Here is a 23,869-nt window from a genome sequence, read left to right as displayed (position 1 = left end):
TAGACAAGAGAAATGGTAACACCCATTTGTTAATTTCTTCCTAAATATTTAGAAAGAATAACAAAGGAATGGCACAACTCTGAGTTATAAGAAAATTCATGGTATTACAAAACTGACATGTAAGGAGTAATAACTGGCCCTCTTTATCTCAACACAGTGTTCTTTATGATAATAATATTAATACGGCCGCAGATGAAACATTAATATAATAATTGAAAACAACATTGTGGCTTTATTCACAGTACTTTTACATTTTGAGTTTAAGGAGGATCTGCCACCACCAGTGATGGGCGAGCGTGCTCAGCATTGCTCGATACTCAATTAAACATCGAGGTGTCGATCGAGTAGCGAGCAGTGCCGAGTACCACGTGGTGCTTGAGTGCTCGCATCCCCGTAGGTGAATTATCTGAGCGGGGCGCAGAGAGAGAGAGAGAATTTTTCCGTCCTCCGGAAAAATGGTCGTGTTTGCTATTCACTTCCATTATGCTTACTACTCGAGTCGAGCACATCTGACGTGCTCAATTCGAGTACCGAGCACTCGAGCGTTTCAACACTAGTTACCAGTGGGCAGTTTTTGCTTTTGTTTTATTACCACTGATCTACTGAGTATTTCTTTTTTTTCTGCTTTTTAATTTAACCATACAGTTCCAGAAATAAAGGTCTATCTATGTAGTGGTAATTTTTATAGTCTTTACCAAGAGGGCATTGTTCACAGGATTCTCTGGGGTGTGTCTGCAAAATTACCCTACGAGCGCTGCACCCTTGACACAGACCATAAAAATTTGTACTAAATAAAAAAGCCCATATCTCTTGATCCGTATAGCTAAATATTAAAAAAATTGCGGAATACTTGAGGGACCAGTGGGAATAAAATAAGCCAAAAACTGAGCATTTTTTGACCCGGTGACAGATCCTTTTGAACTACAACGAGTTTCTATAATAAAGCTTTGGCTTCAGTACATGCTAAACTTTGTAGTTCAGGTAAAGACTGGGAGACGTTAAAGACACTGAAATTGACAATGGTGTGCAGGAGGGATTATAGGGCAGTGAGCTGTACCAGCAGGCTAAGTCATAATGTTATTGTACCTCCCCATAGCTGTATCTCTCCAGCATCTCATCCGACGTGTATCTGCTATAAGGCTCGTAAGAAATGAGGTCAGGGCGCTGCACTGCGTAGATTGCTTTAATCTTAGGGAGAGCAGCTAAGTCCTTGTAATTTAGAATCTCATTGTTTACTTTAGCCTGAGAGAAAAGGAGAAGGAAAAGGGAGAAAAAAAGAACAGGTGACAAGAGCCCATATTTACTGAGAGGATTATTCTCCCGACACCGTATGACCCATTTCCTCAGTGAGTCATGAAGATGCTTTATGGGAGAACACAGCTCACAAATATGGCTGAAAGGGTTAACAATGCGCGTTACACATAAGCTAGGGAAGCATGCATGAAGAAAAAGTATTTCTATTGGAATGAATGTAACATCGCTTTTTAGAGCGCAGTCAGACGGGCGTATAAATATACCAAGATGGGAACGCAATGCTCGGACTGGCCGCGGCTCTCCTTCCAACCTGTGCGTGACAGTTAAATTGAGATATATGAAGCTGTCACGCTCAGGTAGGGAGAGCTGCCGGCCAGTCCGAGGATTGCGTTGCGATCTCGGTCCGATTTGTACTGCCATCTGACTGTGTCCTTAGTGGGATACATTTTGTCTTAGGTTAGATGTAAAGATCTACAAGAGAGAATAATTTATATATTATGTTCCTATACAATTAGTGTCCAGGCCTGTCCATAGACAATACATTTTGTTGGTTGATTCCACTGGTTTTGGTGGGACCTGCCAACAATATGTCTATGGTCAATCGAAAATTGATCGCAACTAAAACAAACAAGACTGAAACAAGTAGAATTTTTCCTGCCTGTGCTTCAGTTTCACTACCAAGGAAAGTGGTGCCAGATATGCCTGGTAGCTGTGTATCAGCAATACTGTGCATGTGCTATCACAGCAAATATATCTATAACCATGTTCATGGCCTGTTTAACGTGTGATTGTCATGAGAACACTGTAAGTAAGAGCTCATTCAAACATCAGTGATTTTTCTCACATGCAAAAATCGTTCCAAGCTTCATCAGCGTTTGGTCAGTGTGGCAGCGTTTGGTCAGAGTTTCATCAGTTTTTCGCAGAAAAAAAAATGATGGAAGTTTCTTAAACTTTCCATAATAAATGGTCCATGAAAAAAGGACAGCATTTCGATAGTATCTGAGTGCTGTCTGATTTTTGCTAGGACCCATACACTTGCATTGGCGAGTTTGATAAGAGACTTGGATCAAAATCGGATATGGTTATGTGATTCTGTGCAGATCACTTGGTCTGCAGAATACCCCATAGACTATATTAGGTATAATCTTTATCCATGAAAACCATGGATACAACACATACAAGAATAGCTGATGTCTGAATGAACCCAAATGCTGACTGGAGAAGAGCCACCAATTGATAGGACTCCCCTCTTCGGTGCTGCTGTAAAATTCAATAAGATACAGTGATCAGTCTAAACATTACTTGCTAAACCCTTTCATGACAGTGACATTTTAGGGCTATATTGTAACCCCATATTAGGAATGGCAAGGATTTGTATTCTAGGGTGAGTAGAATTTTTCTTGTATCCACTGTATGAAAATGTACAAATAGGTAGTCATCTATCTGAAGGAGGCGGTGAAGAGGAATCAGCCCACATTAGGTCATGTGCACACAACATCTTTTTCAGGTAGTATGCTCCATAACCCTACTAAGTAAGGGCTAAATAAGCCCTAGAAAGAACGCAGTTATGCATTTAAATACATTTATAGTGCAAATGTTCAGTCTTTTGAGCTTGTCTTAACTGCTGCAGTTTTCCAAAGACTCAAAGCAGTTAAAGAAGTGAGCTGAAAATTCTTTAGGCAACTTCCACTTGGAAGCCACTCATAGTACAAGTAAAAAGACGTCACAAAAAATGACTGAAAAAAAGCTTCAAGAAAAAAACGCTGGTGTTCCCTGAAATGTCTTCTGCTTGAAAAACTTAGCAGGTACGCACAAGATGTTATAGGCACATACTCTAACCCAACTCAATCTTCTCAGTATCAACATGTCAGGTTCTACTGGTAAAACAAACGGGATAGTGTGGAGCAGGTAAAGTCATTATTAATATTGAAATGAAGTGCAATAAACAGGATACATAGGACATGATACTTGCCACAACTACACAAACTGGATAACGGTAATGTCATTGCAAGTCACTTACACAGATGACCCGATTGGGCGAGCCAATGCTGGATCCTGGTGGGGAAATTGAGGTTTCAGAAGCTCTTCTGTACTGTCAACACAAGTAAAGAATACATAATAAGTCTGAGCAAGTAGTCAAAATATGAAATGGTAAATTTATAAATTTCAATCTATTATCAATGCAAACCTGCCCGTTACTGTAAAGCATAAATTGCCACACAAACGCCCAGGCTTAACCCAATCTAAAAGCTCAGTCTCATGTGCCTTCTCAATGTAAGTGTTTCAGTATTAAATCAAAATGGCTTCCTTCTGTTCCTTGGTGTATTTGTACCTAGAAACTGACATAAAACCCATCCTTAGAAGCCTTCCTTTTCGATCATATAAATGAGAAAATTATGAATTTAGTAAGGATTTGTGTGCTGAAATGATTCATTAATGTTTACCACTCATCTGTATAATATCCAGTCTGGTTCCCCTGATAAGGAATGTCTTTGTTCTTGAATTCTCAGCCGCTGCCAGACAAGACATTATTTTCCCTATACAGTATTTAAGATCTCCCACAGAAAGCAAAACTGCACTATACAGTGACTATAGACTATGTACACAGTCCTATTTCTTTTATAGGATCCTCAATATACCTTATAGGATTCTCAATATACCTCTAATGGCAGGACACTGCTGTGAATGAATACAATAATGACATTGGCTGTGGAGATAATAAGCTCAGGAACATTGGGTTTTCTACATAGAACTAGCTTCAGAGTAAAATGGGATGTTTTTGGTCTATTCCTCAAACAGTGGTATAGGATGTGAGAAACTGAAGTCCCTCAGAAATGAAGACAGAAAATTATTTTCTCCACGTCTTAGTTAATGCGGCTTCCGCCAAGAGTTGATTGCCGTGATCAGAATCCAATTATGCCAAACACATAACAAGAAGAACTAAATGAGATGTGACGTTCTTCTCTACTTGAGCTGAGCAACCCGATCTCCTCTAGTGTCCTTGGAACTGGTCATAAGAAGGAAGTTTCCTTAAAGGGGATGTTCATAAGATTTATTATTATTATTTACTATTATTATAGCACCATTTATTCCATGGCACTTTACATGTGAAACAGGGGTATACATAGCAAACAACAAGTACAATAATTTGAACAAAAACGAGTCACCGACTGGTACAGGAGGAAAGAGGAACCTGCCCGCAATGGCTCATAGTCTACAAGGGATGGGTGAGGATACAGTAGGAGAGGGCAAAGCTAGTCGTGCGGCGGCATGGTGGAGCGGTGGTTACTGCAGGCAGTAGGCTTGTCGGAGGTAGGTCTTCAGGTTCCTTTTGAAGGTTTCGGCGGTAGGTGAGAGTCTGATGTGTTGGGGTAGAGAGCTCCAGAGTAGGGGAGATGCACAGGAGAAATCTTGTATGCAATTGTGGGAAGAGGAGAAAAGAGGGGAGTAAAGAAGGAGATCTTGTGAGGATCGGAGACTGCCTGCAGGTAAGTACCGGGATACTAGGTCACAAATGTATGGAGGAGACAGGTTGTGGATGGCTTTGTATGCCAAAGTTAGGGTCTTGAACTTGAGTCTCTGGGCAATGGGGAGCCAGTGCAGGGATTGACAGAGGGGAGAGGCAGGGGAATAGCGGGGAGACAAGTGGATTAGTCGGGTAGCAGAGTTTAGGATAGATTGGAGGAGTGCGAGAGTGTTAGAAGGGAGACCACAGAGAAGGAGGTTGCAGTAGTCGAAGCGGGAGATGATGAGGGCGTGCATTAGGGTTTTTGCAGATTCTTGATCACGGAATGTACGGGTTCGGGAAATATTTTTGAGTTGGAGTCAGCAGGAAGTGGAAAGGGCTTGGATATGAGGTTTGAAGGAGAGATCAGAGTCAAGGGTTACCCCAAGGCAGAGAGCTTGCGGGACTGGGAAGAGTGGCAGCCATTGACTTTGATGGATAGGTCAGTTGGTGGGGTTGAATGAGATGGTGGAAAAATGATGAATTCGGTTTTATCCATGTTAAGTTTTAGAAATCTAGCAGAGAAGAAAGATAAAAAATGCGGACAGACAATGTGGGATTCTGATTAGTTAGGAGGTGATATCAGGTCCAGAGAAGTAGATCTGTGTGGCATCAGCATAGATGTTATACTGAAAGCCATGAGACTCTATGAGCTGTCCGAGGCCAAAGGTGTAGATGGAGAAGAGCAGGGGGCCTAGAACTGAGCCTTGGGGGACACCGACAGATAGGGGGCGAGATGAGGAGGTGGTGTGTGAGTGGGAGATGCTGAATGTCCAGTCTGTTAGGTATGAGGAGATCCAAGATAGGGCCAAGTCTGTGATGCCAAGAGATGAGAGAGTCTGTAGTAAGAGGGAATGGTCCACTGTGTTGAAAGCAGATGACAGGTCCAGGAGGAGGAGGACAGAATAGTGCCGCTTGGATTTGGCGGTTAGTAGGTCGTTGGTGACTTGAGTCAGGGCACTTTCAGTGGAATGGTGCGGACGGAAGCCATATTGTAAGCGGTCAAAGAGGGAGCAGGAGGAGAGGTGGGAGCACAGTTCAAGATGGACTTGTTGTTCCAGTAGTTTTGAGGCATAGGGGAGAAGTGATATGGGTCAATAGCTAGACAGAGAGGATGGGTCAAGGGAGGGCTTTTTGAGGATGGGTGTGATCGAGGCATGTTTGAAGGATGAGAGGAAGACACCAGTTGTTAGTGACAGGTTAAAGAAGTGGGTTAGGGTTGGGATGAAGACTGCGGTAAGGTTTGGGATGATGTGGGATGGGATTGGGTCAAGTTCAAAGGCGGTGAGATGTGACTTGGGGAGTAAAGAGGAAAGTTGATCTTCTGTGATGGCGGAGAAGCTGGTTTTGGAGGAGGAGAGTTGAGTAATTATGAGAAAGGGGCTGTGGGGACTTTAGACAAAAGCTTTGCGTTATGTTATCAATTTTCTGTTTGAAGAATGAGGCAAAGATGTACAGTATCTTCAAGATCACACATCTGCTTCCTAGCTTTACCTCTACAAGATAGGTGGAACGCATGGGCACTAAGACTGTCTGGATCTAGGAGTGCGAGCAGGCTGTAGAGCAGGGATGTCAAACTCAGGCACACAGAGGGCAAAATGAAAAACTTGGACAAAGTCACGGGCCAAGCAGTATACAGTATAATGGGCCCCACACAGTCCTCCATACACAATAATTGGCCCCACATAGTCCTCCAAACAGTATGATGGCCCCACATAGCTTTCCATACAGTATTATGGGCCCCACATAGTCCTCCATAAAGTATAATGTGCCCCACATAGGGGTGGTGGTCCCCACTGCGGGCCAGATTTGGCCCACGGGCCAGAGTTTGGCATGTATGCTGTAGAGCATATATCCTGCAGCGTGCTCTCTGTCTATGTAACTGCCCAATCTGAGACTGCAGAAGTGGCAGATAATCTAGGTAACAAGCTGTACACTGTGAAATTAAACAAAGAACAGAGAGGATTTTTAATAAGGGATAAATTGCAAAGTTGCTTGTTTTTACAAGCACTTTACAATTTTACCTATTTCTGAACTTGAGACAACAGCTCAATTAATACAATTAATCACGTGGCTCAGAAGTGATTACATCCTGATTTAACAAAAAAAAATAGCAGGTCCCTGGAGGATAAAAATAAAAATATTCTCAATGCAAAGATTGTGAGGTTTTCTGCTCAAAAGGGAGCAAGGTGCCCTCTGATGCTTGCATAGAGAAAGCCTGGCATGCAGGTAATCTGGGGAGTACACATACACGCTGCAGTATCCTTCACCGAGACCAATAAAACTGCAGGAGAAACTACAACAGGCAGGAGCAAAATAGGAGAATGAACTGTCCTTCATCATTGTCCTTCTCCCTAGCCGTTTTGTCGTCTCATCCTACAGTCCGCTTAGATTAGCAATTAGTGCTGAGAGGGTAATGTTTCCATTGTACACTTCTATAGGGTTTCACTATGCGTTTCCGTCCTGTTTCGGACAATGCTGACATAGATGCAGCTCTTCAGTTATTGTGCACAGCAGTAATTGCTGTCTGTGGCCATTCTGTTTGCTCAGTTTGGAGAGACACAAGCCTGACCATATGAACTGCCTGATAGCCTCGCAGACTCTTGCTGTTCTATCTGTCATCCCTAACAAATGACATGAGAGTAACGACCATTAATGATGTTGGAACCAAACAGTCTGTGCCTTCTTCCATTTTTTTTATTTTACCACATAATTAATTTTTTTTTGCGACTCTGTTGGGCCTTTTGAATTTGAGAACCATAAGGATGGAGCTATATGGCGACTTTGGCTGCAATACAGATCAGGCGACAAAGGATCACTCTATGTTGTGCTACTACATCACTGCATAATGTATGCGAATGGGGTCATATTATGCCCTGCAGGCTACTGCGACTGCAACAGGCAAATCAGATCTCATACTTTGCACTGATGATGGGCAATACCCCAAAACACCGTGTCTGCAAATTGAGATTCTGATGTGACTTTTATCCTAAGTCATATTGCAAGCCTTCTTAAAGGCTCAATATTGACTTGTAGGATTGCTGCTTCCAATAGGTGGTACCAGAGTTCTAGTCCTCTTCCTCTCTCAAGAGACAATTTGCATATTTAATTTCCCAGAGGAGCATGCAAGGCGTTTAAGCCTCTTCATACTGGCGTGCCAGACCTGGCATGTCACTCTCCATAAGGAGAAAACTTACCAACTGATTCTGACTTTTTGCAACTTACTTTTTGCAATACCATGTGGGCGACAATACACCACAATCAGCTGCATTATGCTGCGATGTAGCAGTGTAGCACCCTGAGGATTCGGCTGCTACAGGGGTATTACACCTCAAGCCAGAGGTGTGATATTCCACTCCCGGGTAAGGATGGAGTGTGGAACTGAGCTCAGTAGGCTGCATGCACTACACACATCCCATTTCCGGGGGACAGACCAATGGTACTCCCACTAGAGAAATGTGCAGGTACGACAGTGTCTGTCCCTGGCTGGAGTGGGAGGGGGGTGGAACATCCCAGTAGTGTAGGGGCAGATAGGGGGAGCAGTCTGGCTAGTGCTAGGAGCTCATTGGGTGCTGGTCACCTGAGCTCACACATAGAGGGAGTATATAAGGTGGGAACCATCTTAGAACAGGGTCTTTTGTAGAGGTTTGGTCAGTCTGTCAGAGTGTAACCTGAGGAGCAGAGCAGAGAAGCTCAGCCAGCTCCAAGGCCCAGAGAGAGAGAGGAGAAAGAAGGACCCAGAGGGGGAGAAGAGAGAACTCCAAGATCCCAAAATTAGACCAGAGGGTGAAGAGTTGGCACAAGGGTACCGGATCCCAAGCTGGTGGAGGGCACTAATCCTCAGCCAGAGACCGGAGGTCGTGGGCAGGATCTGCTACGACCGCCCCACTAAATCCACTACGAAGGCAAACCAAGTATAGGGTCAGGGAACCCAGAGACAGAGGTTTACCCAACAAGAGGCCCGAGGGAGCTGGACTTAAGTGGATCCCTGGTGGGGAAGGCCAGAGAGGAGGCACGTCAGAAAGGGAGCTCAGGATCACGCTCCAGAATTACTTGGGAGTTGGCCGAGTCCAGGACCTGGTGGACGCAGCACGGCTCGGGTGGTCGCTCAAGGCCGGAGTGACCAGAATAACAGCAGTAAGTAAAGACCCTGAACTGCACAGCCCGACTCTGTGTCTCATTACCATCCTCACTGCACCTCCACAACCACCATCCTCTACACCTGACCCCCTGAGGCTATACCCCTCCCGTTGGGGGTTATACTACCTGAGCTGCACACACATCACCAGCCTCAGCGGACCCTGCTGCAGCGGCGGCCGTATTGACCGCAATTCAACGGGTGGCGTAGTCGACACAAAAGAACATCTAGTAACATCTATAAGGACTGCCACACACTGAGCTTGACACCCTGGGCACGGACCGGGTCACCGCCACTCGGAGACTACAACCCCCCATCCGATCCGGCTCCGGGTATCCCCCAAACAACGCTGGCCCAGGGGGCGCGTCAACTTTGGCGTAGTCGGCAGGATTACGTGCCCGCAACAACCGGGTACTGCGTGCCTGAAGAAAAGTTCACCGTTACCTTAAAAAGAAGTCTCCCGCCGGTTCCGGAGGGTCCCCGCCAACGGACCCCATCACAGGTCGTTTCCCGCCGGTTGTCCGCCATTTGCAGCTTTTTCCCGCCATCCATGGAGTTTCCCGCCACTGGGAGACGATTCCCGCCATTTCCAAAGATTTCCCGCCTTGGAAGAGCGGACGCCATTATGGGCGTGCCAGAGGGTGGCAAGAGGTCACCTCCCATCGTGGGCCAGGTCGAAGAATGGCGCCAAAAGCGGAAACCGCGCCCACCAACAGAGGCTGTGATGCTGGAAGTGTCCATCAACGTAAGAGAACTGCCCCTGGAACTGACAATCACAAAGTTGCCCCGGGACCACCCTAAATGTGGGCGGAGACAGAACAAGAGAGCAAAGATGGGTGTCGCCTGGAGCAGTCTGGAGAGAGCGCACCCGGAGACAAGAAGTCTGGAGAGGAGTCCAGAGAAAGCCTACCCGGAGATGGAGGGAGAGTCAGGCAGCACCGACCCAGTGGTCAGGAGCCTGCTACAAGCCACAACCCCACTAGGCCTAGTGGAGGTCCTGGCACAGCTCCCCCGAGACCGGGAGTGTGCACAGACTGCGCTGGAGAGCCTCGCACGGAGGATGGCCCGGGTACAGCGAGAGACGTTGGCGGAGTGGAGCCGAGAGATGGCCCAGCAGACCGAAACCCGACAGCGGAGCACGCCACCCGAGACGAGGAGACAGACCGCCTCTGAGGATGGTGCAGGAGGACTGAAGGCCGGAGACGGCGCCGAGAAGGGAGCTGAACGGACGGAGGCAGGTAAAGGGGACGTCTCTACCCCGAGCCGAGAAACCGTGTACCTGTCCCAGCTCCCCGTCGCAGAGCCCGATGTTCCCCCTGCCGTGCCCGTCGCTGCATCGTCACCGCCGCCGACTAGGCCTCAACCGGAAGCCGCGGCCGCGACCCCTGTGACGTCACACGCCTCGACCTCGAGCGTGGCCAAGCAGGAAATACCACCGGCCTGGTCGCAAGGCCTAGTACACCCGGGCGCCGCCATTCCAACAGCGCCCCCTACCTCCGCGGAGCCACCGGCCTGGTCGCAGGGCCGAATAACCCAGGGCGCCGCCGTTCTTACGGTGCCCTTTGCCTTTAAGGTGCCCCAGGCCTGGTCGCAAGGCCTGGCTAACCCGGGCGCCGCTACCATCAACGCGCCCTCAACATCTAGAGTGCCGCACCTGGGTGAAGATCTATTCGCCCAGCATACGTGCCCGGATGGGCAGCCCTTCATATGGCCCCAGGAGTATATTCAGCTGGAACTCCAAAAGGCAAGGCCCATGTGCGAGCCCCTGATTCCGGCTCCGAAGCCCGTAAAGAGGACCTCGCCCCCGCTGGAGGAGGCACAGTTTGAGTGGGACCCCACCGGAGAAGACCTCATGGGGTTCACTCAGGAGACTCGGGCGGCCGCAGCGGAGCCTGCAGAGTGCTGCCGCCAGCAGCTCGAGGTCTTCGAGAAGGAGCGGAGAGAGAGGCGGGTCCGGGAACAGCAGATGCAGATAAGAAGCGCGGAGCAGAAGAGCCGGACCAGGAGGAATCCCCGTGCAGCTCATGGTCCCCCTTCCACCGGGACTGTGATAAAATTCAACATGCAGCATGGGTGGGGCTTTATTAGAGACCATCATACCCCCGGCGACGTCTTTGTGACCCGCAGAGACGTAGAAAGCCATCTGCCGGAGGGACACAGAGGTCGTGACCTGTATGTAGGGGACGAGGTCACCTTCACCCGGCACAAGTGTGCCAAAGGACCCTACGCCCTCCATGTACATCGCCTGACGGAGGAGGAGCTGCGGTGTGAGGAGGAGCAGGAGGACCCGGACGGGTCTAAATCCAAAGAAAGAGCAGGAGGACGCCGTCGTTGAAGTACGGTAGAGAGAGACTGTATAAAGTTGCCCGTCGGGGTACCAAGAACTGTTACTTATTTAAAATATGTTCCCCGTTGGGACAAAGTGTGAACTGTTACCCGTATTCCCATTACCTGGCCGAGGACTGAGAGCGGCCATATCCCCTTTGTATATAGTTGCGCTTCCTAAAGCGCCCCCTACTGGTTTTATGGGAAAACCATTTTTCTTCAAGAGACTGTCGCACTTTACCCGGTCACAAGTTGCACCGTGACCGGAGGAACCAGAGACAGGAATGTTTACAGGAATGTTATTTATGAAAACGTTTTATTGCTGATGATATATATGATGTTTTATATGTTTTATATGTTTATGTTTATGAAAAAAAAAAAAAATTTGTATGTTTTGGATGTTTTTGTATCTTACAGCCCGAGGACGTGCTGTGGTTTACCAGGGGGGAATGTAGCACCCTGAGGATTCGGCTGCTACAGGGGTATTACACCTCAAGCCAGAGGTGTGATATTCCACTCCCGGGTAAGGATGGAGTGTGGAACTGAGCTCAGTAGGCTGCATGCACTACACACATCCCATTTCCGGGGGACAGACCAATGGTACTCCCACTAGAGAAATATGCAGGTACGACAGTGTCTGTCCCTGGCTGGAGTGGGAGGGGGGTGGAACATCCCAGTAGTGTAGGGGCAGATAGGGGGAGCAGTCTGGGTAGTGCTAGGAGCTCATTGGGTGCTGGTCACCTGAGCTCACACATAGAGGGAGTATATAAGGTGGGAACCATCTTAGAACAGGGTCTTTTGTAGAGGTTTGGTCAGTCTGTCAGAGTGTAACCTGAGGAGCAGAGCAGAGAAGCTCAGCCAGCTCCAAGGCCCAGAGAGAGAGAGGAGAAAGAAGGACCCAGAGGGGGAGAAGAGAGAACTCCAAGATCCCAAAATTAGACCAGAGGGTGAAGAGTTGGCACAAGGGTACCGGATCCCAAGCTGGTGGAGGGCACTAATCCTCAGCCAGAGACCGTAGGTCGTGGGCAGGATCTGCTACGACCGCCCCACTAAATCCACTACGAAGGCAAACCAAGTATAGGGTCAGGGAACCCAGAGACAGAGGTTTACCCAACAAGAGGCCCGAGGGAGCTGGACTTAAGTGGATCCCTGGTGGGGAAGGCCAGAGAGGAGGCACGTCAGAAAGGGAGCTCAGGATCACGCTCCAGAATTACTTGGGAGTTGGCCGAGTCCAGGACCTGGTGGACGCAGCACGGCTCGGGTGGTCGCTCAAGGCCGGAGTGACCAGAATAACAGCAGTAAGTAAAGACCCTGAACTGCACAGCCCGACTCTGTGTCTCATTACCATCCTCACTGCACCTCCACAACCACCATCCTCTACACCTGACCCCCTGAGGCTATACCCCTCCCGTTGGGGGTTATACTACCTGAGCTGCACACACATCACCAGCCTCAGCGGACCCTGCTGCAGCGGAGGCCGTATTGACCGCAATTCAACGGGTGGCGTAGTCGACACAAAAGAACATCTAGTAACATCTATAAGGACTGCCACACACTGAGCTTGACACCCTGGGCACGGACCGGGTCACCGCCACTCGGAGACTACAACCCCCCATCCGATCCGGCTCCGGGTATCCCCCAAACAACGCTGGCCCAGGGGGCGCGTCAGCAGCAGCATACAGCGATCTTTACCCACGTGACCTGTTTCTCAGTCAAAGATAATGTTTAGCCCTAGCCTAACAATTAATTTTGACAGCAATATATATCCTATATTGCTGTCAAAGAAAAACTGACAACTGGCCCATCCCTATTCCCTTTCCTTGTTAGGGTACTGTATATGGATGTCAGTGTGTCATCAGTGTTTTTGATCAGTGTGCCATCCGTGTGTCATCAGTGTTTTTGATCAGTGTGTCATTAGTGTGCCATTCATGTTTTTCCGGTATGGATAAGAAAAAAATGTAATGACAAAGCTTCTCCTATACTTTGCAATGTTAAACATGTACAGCACACGGATGGCACACGGATGCCGTCCGTGTGCTGTACCTGTTTTCACAGACCCATAGACTTGTATTGGCTATTGTCATCCGTGTCTCCGGAAAAAAACAGACCAGTCTCCGTGTGATCCACATGGACTGTCTGAAAACACCATAGGTTATAATGGGTATGTGTGGTATCAGTGAGAAAAACAGATGCCACACGTTCTGGAAACATAGACATGTGAAGGGGGCCTAAAAGGGTTTTTTCCACGAACAAAAGTTGATTTTAATCAATAGATTTTGGAATAATAATAATTTCCACAATTGGATGTGTTTAAATAAAATGTTCCTGTGCTGAGATAATCTTATACATGTGCCCCTGCTATGTACTGTGTAATGGCTGTGTACTGTGTAATGGCTGGAACACGGTCTGATCATACCACAGCTCCTGGGCAGGGGAGGGAAGAAGCAAAATAATATATAGACATTACAGCAGGAGATCGCAGATGATTCTTTTTGTGAGGTAAAATATTTCATTGCCTGTTCTTAAACATGTTTTACTTCAAAAGAAAGAATCAGTTGCGATCCCCTGCTGTAATGTCTGTATACTTATTTTTCTCCCCCCACCTGCCCAGGAGATGTGGTGTGGTATGATCAGACCGTGTTCTGTACACAGTGAGACACAGCCATTACACAGACACAGCAAGGGCACATGTATAAGATTATCTCAGCACAGGGACATTTTATTTAAACACATCCAATTGTGGAAATTATTATCATTCCAAGATCTATTGATTAAAAAGAACTTTTGTTTGTGGAAAAACCCCTTTAAGGAAAGTGAACATTACCAATTACTATAAGGTGATTTAAAGTCCACTCACTTTTAGCTTCTTCTCTGCACGGGCCGCCTGCTTACAGATTGGATGCCATACTTCAGAGCCTAGAGAAAATAGAAATTGCTACTTAATAGGAATAATGCCACGTAATTAGAAGTAATTTATTAAAAGGGAGAAAAAAAAGGAAAAGCCAAGAAATGAGATGACAGTAAATGAGATGAAGTGGAACGTGCAATCAGATGCTGCTTTCCGCGCTATCCTTGATCCACACACTGAAAACACATTTCCACAGATCACTGGAACTTAATGGGATATTGGGAACACACAGCAGTATTTGAAGGGCACCTTCAGCATGACGGAGGCTCTCTTGGGAATCCTTGATAATAGCTCTGTCTGAATTCTTTGTTCTTCTGGCACTCAAGGCAAGATGGGGATTTACATTTCTAAAAAAACACTGATGGTATACGGTGCACTGCAACTACGGTATAGTAAGAGGTGCCGCAGCAGGCTTTACAATAAGAAAGCGGAGTTAATAGAAATCTGGCAAACATCACAGCCAGCAGATGGAGAAAATGTGGGGTGCAGCCAAAGGTGATCAACCCACATAAGAGTATGGGGAATTCAGAATGATAAGCAGATTTATAGACCAGGGGAGCTTTCAGGCTAGAACGTTCTAACACATGTGATAACCATATTTAGATTAGCTTATATTGTTATTGCAGTATTATCGTCATTTTTTAAGATAAATAATACATTTTTTTTTAATTATTTACTTTAATAACTAATCATTTAAAAAAATGCAATTTTCAGGTTGTGGGAATTGAACTTTGCAGCACAATACATCAATTATAATACTACAGCTAAGAAATCACTGCAGGCCAGAAGAGGGCGCCAAAGAGATCTCTTTTCCAATGTGAGCCGGGGTTGGGAAATTATGTGAGGTGATGTCATCCGAAATATATCGAGGAGCACGCGGTCTGCTGTTAAAGGGAATGAGCACCTTTGTGCACAAATTTCTAGTGTGACATTGAGCGATAGCAGTAATGGAGTCCAGGAGCAGGGGCACCCACTGATAATTAAGGCCACGTTCACACATTAAGTATTTTACAGCAGTATTTCACATCAGTATTTGTAAGCCAAAACCAGGAGTGGGTGATAAATACAGAAGTGGTGACGTGTTTCTATTATACTTTTCCTCTGATTGTTCCTCTCCTGGTTTTAGCTTACAGATACTGAGGTAAAAAACTCACCAAATACTCAACATGTGAATATGGCCTTAGAGATCTCAGTGCTAAGCTCTATAGTGGTTTACCCAAGAGCCAAGGGAACCTTACCTCTCCCATGCTATTATCTGCCATATATCAATGGCCTGTCACAATTTTAATATTTACACCGCACCTTTTCTTCAGAAATATAGGGATTTTATTTAACATTTTTAATACATTTTACAGGGAATCTCCACCATTCCTTTATTTTGGGAAAAAAATGGTAACATTTCACTGTGTCAAAGTAAACGATACAGAAATTCCTACCATAGGCCTAGCAGCCATGGAGACCACATTCTAGCCACAGTTGTCCCACAATTTTACTGTGGCTTGCAGCAATGGTGGACACAGACAGAAGGGGGCCCCTGTGCAAGAACAGTATCTGGGCCCTTGACAGCCATATAGCTCATCATTATGTACAATCCCACCTGTTTTAGAGGTGGACATGGGCCCCTTACACGCGCCTGTGTGGCTGCACAGGTAGCACCAATGATATGTCTGCCCCTGGCTTGCAGGTGACGTTATCATCTGTGACGCCCGGTATAGAGACCCCCACACCCTCCAATGAACCATAGTAGTGAAATGTAATATAATGAATGGCCATTCTCCTGTAATCTGTACTGAGTGATGAGTGCAGAAGCGAGCTCACCAGGGACCTGATAGAGCTTCTCTGTCGTCATTATGACTACAGGACTTGGTGGACCTTGCACAATGCTGTACTCACTGAGCGCTAGTAATGCTGTACTCACTGAGCGCTAGTAATGCTGTACTGAGAGAGCTAGTAATGATGAACTCAGGTCAAATCCTGTCCTCCTGATGTAAGAGAGCTGTCCTTGGACGTTTTGTGCAGTGACAGTTATATTACTGGATGAAGGACATTTCCTCTTATTAAATACATCAATATCTATTTTTCAATCATTTAAGGTGTAGCGGCAACAAATTGAGTTTGAAACCATTCTGTTATATTTTTTACAATCTTGATTTATACAAAGGATAAATGTTGCAAATCTAAGGGATGGTGGCTTAAAGGGGTTGTACTGTGAAAACAAGTTATCACCTGTCCATAGGATAAGTGACAACTTATTGATCGGCGAGTGTCTGACCACTGGAAACCACATTGATCGGCAGATCGTGGCACTTTTATCCCCTCTACAATGGAATGGTAGAACGTATGCTTGACCGACCCTCCATTCATTACCTATGGGCTGCGCTCGGCTTTTTCCAGCAGCCCCATAGAGAATGAATGGAGCACGGATCGGGCGTCTGACATGTCGTCCCATTTTGTAATGGGGATAAAAGTTTCCCATCTAGGATAAAAATATCCTAATCTACTGATCTATGAGGGTCCCAGCTGTGAGCCACCCACCAATCAGCAAGTTGTCACCTATCCTGTTGGTAGGGGTTAACTTGTTTTAATTGGTCAAGCCCTTTAAGTTGCAGTCAGACAGGCTGATCTGTCTCATATGATCGCTCTGTCCCCATGCACCCTTATGTTATCGGCAGGACATCTGTTTACATGGGGCAATGTGCTGCTGATAATAATGATTTTTATGCCAACATAAATGATCCGATCAACCAAAGCACAAGGAGCTTTGCTTGTTCATTAAGTGATCACTGACATGTCCACATACGAACACTCAATTCATAGATTCTATGCCCGTATAAATACACCTTTACTTAAGTTCCAACATATCGGCAGCTTCCATAACCAAAAAGGTGTACTGTGCAGGAGGAAATTTCTTTGGCAGTACTGCAGAGAACAAATGCTCGACTTCAGCTCCATTCAAAGGCAGGACCAAAGTTATGGTGACCGGTGGGGTTCTCAGCGATTGAAGCCACACTGATCTAGTCAATATCACCTATCCTGTGGATCAGTAGTAACTTGGTCTTACTGTAATACCTCTTTAATAGCAACTGGTGCAGACTTTCACACTACTTGCATGGAACTTTCTTACAGCCTCACAATAAAATCTTAAAGCACCACTCCAGCGCTTTTTTTTCATGGCAGCCTTGGAGTGGTGCTACTAATGTAGGATCCTTGCACCTAGTACTCACTGCCCGCTGTGTCCAGGTCTTCCTGGCACCGCTCCGTTCCTTCACCATCTTCTGACCAGAACTTCTGACTGACCGGCAGTCAGAGGTAACAGTCACAAGCTCTCAGTGCAAGTCCATGAGATCCAGAAGGAGACTCTCATAGACTTGCATTGAAAAGTGACCTCCAGCTTGCTGCAGCTAACACTGGAGCGATAAGGCAGGTCACAACCTCCTGCAGACTGATCGGATAAGAGCAGAAGACAGAGGATGGTAAATATAATACTAAGTGCATGATCCTTACATTAGTATCGCCACTCAAGCGCTGCAATAAAAAAACAAAAAAACGCTGCAGTGGTGCTTTGAGAAAGTTTTTGTACATGCAAAAAGGTTATTTCTAGGGAAAGCACTTGTTTTGTGACTGTTTCCATCACAATTCATACCACTCAACTGAATTAGTGAGCCAATCAGATTGCTTATTCACAGGAGGACACTATCATGCCCGCATGCCCCATATGTCCTACCTGTCAGGTACATTTCCTCTCCTTCTGAAAACATCTGCTGGCAGCGTACACACCGGGCACATGTTGGGTGATAATGCTTGCCTCCTGCCTGAAGAAATAAGATATATATTCAGTGTTATCACATATAAAATATATCCAAAAAGGAAACTTCACACTGTAAATCTACATTGTAAAAAAGAACAGTTGCAATTCATAAAGATAACAAATGGGCTGTAATAGTGGTCCCAGTTGTTGGACCCTCACAGATCAGACATTGATTGCATATGCTACTGTTATTATGGAACTTTACATCTTTTGGAAGTACAACCGAGGTCATTGCAATAAGCATAGCTTTGTTAGACCATGAAAAGAATTACCTTACCATGAAAAGTAGTTTGGCAAAAAAAAAGTAAGTAAAACAAGCATATTAGACACAATATTGATTTCTACAATCTTATTACCCATTAGACTATGTCCAGATCGCAGTGCCAAAAATGCAGTTGCTTAAAAAGAATCTATCAGCACAATTGAGTAATGTAATGTAGATTCATGGCCAAATGGCCCTGTTATACTGATTAAATTGATACCTTTATTGAAGGAATCCGCTCTGTGGTTCTTGTTAATCACCATTTGAAGTTTTCTTGTAATGATATTTCACAGCACAAGGGCGAGACTGTGGGTAGGGTCTTCTCCTCCTGCTCTGGACCCTTCCCCTGCCTACGGTGTTTCAATGAGAGGTCACTGATTTTTTAGTGATCCACCTCCTGTTTGAAATTTCATGTCACTGTCATTGGTGTGGGCGGCATGTGCGCCGTTTGATATTAACGTTGCTGGTAATGTGTCCAGAAATAATTCAAATAATGTGTTGTAAAAGGTGAAAGCGCAGTTTATTCTCAAAGCGTTTTGAAGTTCTCAGACTTCTTCTGGAGAACTTCAAAGATCTTTGTGGTTTCCTGAAAAAGTGAGAACTTCGAAACGCGTTGAGAATAAGCTGCACTGTTAGCGCAGGTTATCCACATCTCCGATTACTTCAGTGTAATCAGTTTAACAGCGACATTATGGCCATGTTTTTACTTTACATTGCTAAATTGTGCTGACAGGTTCTCTTTAAATGCTGTGGATTTGTCCTGGGTTTCACCCTATGTGTTGCAAAAAATGAAATCTACAGTACAAATCTGCAGCCTAATTTGACTAAATGTTAATAAAACCTCATACACAATGCTGGTACTGTAATATGTAGTGGATTTTCTGCCTGCAACATCCTCTGCATATCCGTCCTGCGGGAACATGCCCTAAGTGACAAACTGATAAAGGACACAAAACTTTTGGCCTTGGAGGGCTGTCACTGTCCGGTGAAAGCAAGGATGGCTGTAAAACATTGTGAAGTGTACGGATGTGACGCACTGAATAGTACAAAGTCCAAGGATAACATTACATCCAGCACACACTGGACAAGTGCACATTACATGTCTGGATCCGTTGCTGTAGTCTGTTCACATGCACTAAGTGGCCCGGCTTTGGCCCGTCATAACTCCCATACCTCCAGGACTCTGCCGCTGATGTATTTGTTGCAAGTTTCACATTTGATCCCAAACTGAGCATGGTAATCGGATTCACAGTAAGGCACGCCGTCTCTGCAAGGCAAGAAGAGGGCGGTATGTGATAGAAAAGGTTCCATAAGGTCTAATTAGAGACTGGTGGTTACAAACCGCGAACGGGGGACACAGAACCCAAAGGAGAGCTTGGCATTTGACAGTATTGCTAAGTGTTCTGAAATACACCCAACATACAGAAGGAAGGCTGCACAGCACAATAGGAGCGTGGCAATGCTGTTTGGTTATTTTTATCACCAGGGCCAGACAGGGGAACCTCATGTTCTTGATGTATTGGCTAGTGACCCTTTTTAAAGGGATACTATATTGCCACATTAATTGTGGGAAAAACAGATGAGTCAAGTTCAGAATATACTAAGATGAGCTTGTTTATCAGGGCAGATATAGTCATTTGGTTACAGTCACAAACTTATCTGGGTTATTCACATGACACTTCTCACTAATTTGTGATTGCATGATGACAGTCGATTGCAGTGTTGGGCACTACTGAAGCCCAGATAATAGAAGCTTTCCGTCCACATTTATAGCAGTGTTCTGCTATCTAGTAGAGCTGACACCGCAGTTATCTTTATAGCAGTGATATCTCTGGCACTGTCACTCAATATGTATTTTTCAATGCATTCCTTAAAAGATATGGACAACTTTGAGGGATTCAGTTTACACAAATGTGTATATTTTTGGCTAAAAGTCATTTTTGCAGTAAGATTTTTTTTCTTAGAAATTTTGAACTGTAGAATGAGCTAACGGGGAAATCAGTCAGTGAGCCTATTCTGATAGCAGAGTCTCTAACAGTTATTGTGACTTAAAATATCTGCTAAGCTGATTTATAACCAATTAAAAGTTCAACTTTGATTTTAGTTATGAATCAGATTAGGTTCATCATTAGGTTCTGGCTTAGATAAATAAGAAGTACAGACCCTGTCAACAAAACAAGCTCAGTGACATATTAAACTGTTAATTCATTTGGTGGGCTGCTATGTACATGTGTTACATAAAGGCTACAGAAGCCAAACTGTCCCTATTTTTAGTAAAACCTTATGGAAAAATGCAATTTAAATAAAAGAACCTGATTCCAGCTATGTATCATTTAGTTTATCGGGTGCAGCAATTAGATAGCAGTCATGACAGAATCACAGTTTTCTCTATTGCAGATTTAGCAGAGCTCAGATGTTGAGCTGTGTATTACACTGCCGACATGACAGATTAGCAGGTTCCTGTATATTCAATGTATCATGACAGAGAGCTGCTATTCAGTGGTGCGAGTCAGGTTAGACCAGGAGGCATGAGTCAGTTTGTCCCGTAGTGATAATCTCCTGCAGATAAAACACTGATTATAGTGAAACAGCAAAACCTAGTACGTGATATATCAATGGAATCCGGCTCTTTTCCCCTACATCATGGTGCTCTCAGATTATACAGCAAAAATCTGGTGCCAGATTTGATTTATGTTTATAGAATTGACTGCAGTGCCCAGCACCATCACATGGCCTAGATTGCTACAGTGCAGGAAACAACATATGTAAACAAATGAAAGTACCCCAGGTCACATAATCTGTAATTTAGCACCACTTTTAATTTAATTTAATGTACCTCTGGCCAGAAAATAAAAGCCTGAGTCCATATTGTGTGCAGTCTTACACTTGAAAATTATATTGTTTGTGCTCTAGATTTCTGACGTCTTTTTCTGAAACAAGAAGAATCTGTCTGACAGCTCCAAGCTTCAGTTATAATAGCTTTTATAGGGCAAATTTCCAACCGAGGATTGGTCAGATCACATGTCTGAATCATGTAGCTGCCAACATCTGGGTGGAAGGCACCCACAATTGTGTCGTTTACGCACATCCCCAGACAGGGAGCAATATTTGTGAAGCTCCAAAAAGAGATTGATGTTCTCCTTGTAGCTGTATGTAAACAATATTTTTATATGATACATATACTGTATATATGTGTATATACAATCACGGCCGAAAGTGTTGGCATCCTTGAAATTGTCCCAGAAAATTATTGCAATTACACGTTTTGTTACACACATGTTTATTTCCTTTCTGTGTTTTGGAACAACACAAAAAAACTGAGAAAAAAAATCGGACATAATTTCACACAAAACCCCCAAAATGGGCCAAATTGTTGGCACCCTCAACTTAATGTTTGTTTGCACACCTTTTAGAATAAATAATTGCAATCAATTCCTATAACCATCAACAATTTTCTTACACCTCTCAACTGGAATTTTGGACCACTCTTCTCTTGCAAACTGCTCCAGGTCTCTCACATTTGAAAGGTTCAATTTGATTTAGATCCGTACCCATTGCTGTCCACTTCAGAACTCTCCAGCACTTTGTTTCCATCCATGATGTGCTTTACCAAAAAGCTCTATCTTGGTCTCATCTTCCACAAGACGCTTCCCCAGAATAATTTTTGGCTAACTCACGTACATTTAGGCAAACTGCAGTATAGCTTTTTTATGTCACTGTGTCAACCATGGGATCCTTCTGGGTCTCTTGCCATAGCGTTTCAATTCATTCAAATTTTGACGGATAGTTCACTCTGACACTGATGCACCCCGAGCCTGCAGGACAGCTTGAATTTCTATGGAACTTGATTGGGGCTGCTTATTCGTCATCTGGACTATCCTGTGTTGCAACCTTTCATCGATTTTTCTCTGCCGCCCATGGCCAGGGAGATTTGCTACAATGCCATGGGTTGTAAACTTCTTGATCATGTTGCGCACCGTGGACAAAGGAACATCAAGATCTCTGGTGATGAACTTGTAACCTTGAGATTATTGATATTTTTCAACAATTTTTGTTCTCAAGTTCTTAGACAGTTCTCTTCTCTTTCTGTTCTTCATGTTTAGTGTGGCACACACAGACACACATTGCAAAGATTGAGTCAATGTCTATCCTTTTTACCTGGTTTCTGGTGTGATTTTCATATTGCCCACACCTGTTACTTGCCACAGGTGAGTTTGAACGAGCGTCACATGCTTGAAACAAAATGGTTTACCCACAATTTTGGAAAGGTGCCAATAATTTTGTACGGCCCATTTTCGGGTTTTTTATTATGCCCAATGTGCCTTTTTTTGTGTTGTTCCGATACACAGAAAAGAAATAAACACGTACAAACATATGTAATTGTAATAATTTTCTGGGAGAAATACTTAATTTTCTGGAACAATTTCAAGGGTGCCAACTCTTTCGGCCATGACTGTATGTACACGATTTGGAACAGTATAAAAAGTATCACATTTGTCTGCTTGAGAAACTTAATTTAGATTGGATGGGGCCATATGCAGAAGGTTCAATATATAGATGATAGATTCTATTCATATATGTAAGTGTATATAGAATCTTCTGCATAGGGCCCATCCAGTCAAAAGGCAATCTAAATTAAATGGGTTATCCACTACTGGACAACCTCAGCTTAATCAATACAGGACTCTAATTAAAAAAACACAGTGGATACTCACGTCTTGCAGCAGCACTGTTTCTGCAATGCCAGTGCTGCTGTTCTTGGATGGCGCTAGCTGCAGCCAATGAGTGGCAGCTGTTTGACTTCACCCTTTACTAATCTATCAGAGTGGGTGTCCGCCCTGATGAAATATTGATGAGCTGCAGCCAAATAGCAGCCACTCATTTGCTGAGCAGGTATGTGACCAAACAATGTCATGTCACCCACCAGAAACAGCGGCACCAATATCGCCTGAACAGCGCTACTGCGGTAGATGACTATCCACTGTTTTTATTTTACGTACTGAATCGATTAAGCTGGGGTTGACAGGTAGGAGGAGAACCTTTTTAAAGGGAATCTGTCAGTCTGATCAACCCTCCTAAGTGGTCTATACGGGCAAGTAGGTCATAGGAAGATTAATAAAATGATACCTTGATATTATTATTATTATTATTATCTGCGATCTGATGTCTTATTCAGAAGAAATCCACGTTTTTCTTGTAAGGAAATGAGCTGCTAACATCTATGGGCTGGACACTGATCTCCCTGAGAATCTGCCTCCAAAGCTTATTTTAAATGAAAGAGGCTTTACCAGTGTGAGACATGTAATGACTGACAGTCTGCTCATCTGATCTACAGGTCTCACACTGGTAACACCCACTTTCATTTAAAATAATCACTGGAAGCAAATTCATGCAGATATGTCTGGTCCATAAATGTTAACAGCTCATTTACATATTAAGAAGAACATGGATTTCTCTGCAATAAGACATCAGATCGCAGATATCAAGATATCATTTTATTCAACTTCCTATGACCTACATGCCCATATAGACAGCTTAGGAGGGTTGATCCTACTGATTCAATTTAGATGTTTCATGCAGACAAAACTTATTCTTTTTCGACTCTTCCAAAGTGTTTTACCATTTTGGTGATTATTATTAACTATTTGAGCAATGTATATCTCAGGAGA

At 44.6% G+C, this 23,869-nt stretch overlaps 1 protein-coding gene across 3 annotated transcripts in view; it reads right to left on the bottom strand.

Annotated features, from left to right (window-relative positions):
* ABLIM3 (actin binding LIM protein family member 3) overlaps window positions 1-23,869 on the bottom strand; it is a 266,409-nt gene that overhangs the window by 35,297 nt on the left and 207,243 nt on the right. For 2 of the 3 annotated variants that reach the window (XR_012251181.1, XM_073651326.1), the window contains exons 6-10: window positions 19,374-19,467; window positions 17,855-17,942; window positions 14,080-14,138; window positions 3,275-3,346; window positions 1,087-1,242 (exon numbers count right to left, since the gene is read on the bottom strand). Coding sequence is in view for 2 of the 3 variants with exons in the window: in XM_073651326.1 (XP_073507427.1) it covers window positions 1,087-1,242; window positions 3,275-3,346; window positions 14,080-14,138; window positions 17,855-17,942; window positions 19,374-19,467 (469 nt within the window). In the remaining variant the exon portion in view is untranslated. The remainder of the gene's footprint in view (window positions 1-1,086; window positions 1,243-3,274; window positions 3,347-14,079; window positions 14,139-17,854; window positions 17,943-19,373; window positions 19,468-23,869) is intronic. The other variant, XM_073651325.1, reaches the window with a different exon arrangement.

Source organism: Phyllobates terribilis, unplaced genomic scaffold, assembly GCF_046119375.1.
Source record: "Phyllobates terribilis strain yellow unplaced genomic scaffold, ASM4611937v1 Scaffold_11__3_contigs__length_659146591, whole genome shotgun sequence".
NCBI lineage: Eukaryota > Metazoa > Chordata > Amphibia > Anura > Dendrobatidae > Phyllobates > Phyllobates terribilis.
Note: the sequence above shows the minus strand (reverse complement) of the source record. Positions and strands in the feature narration are given on the sequence as shown.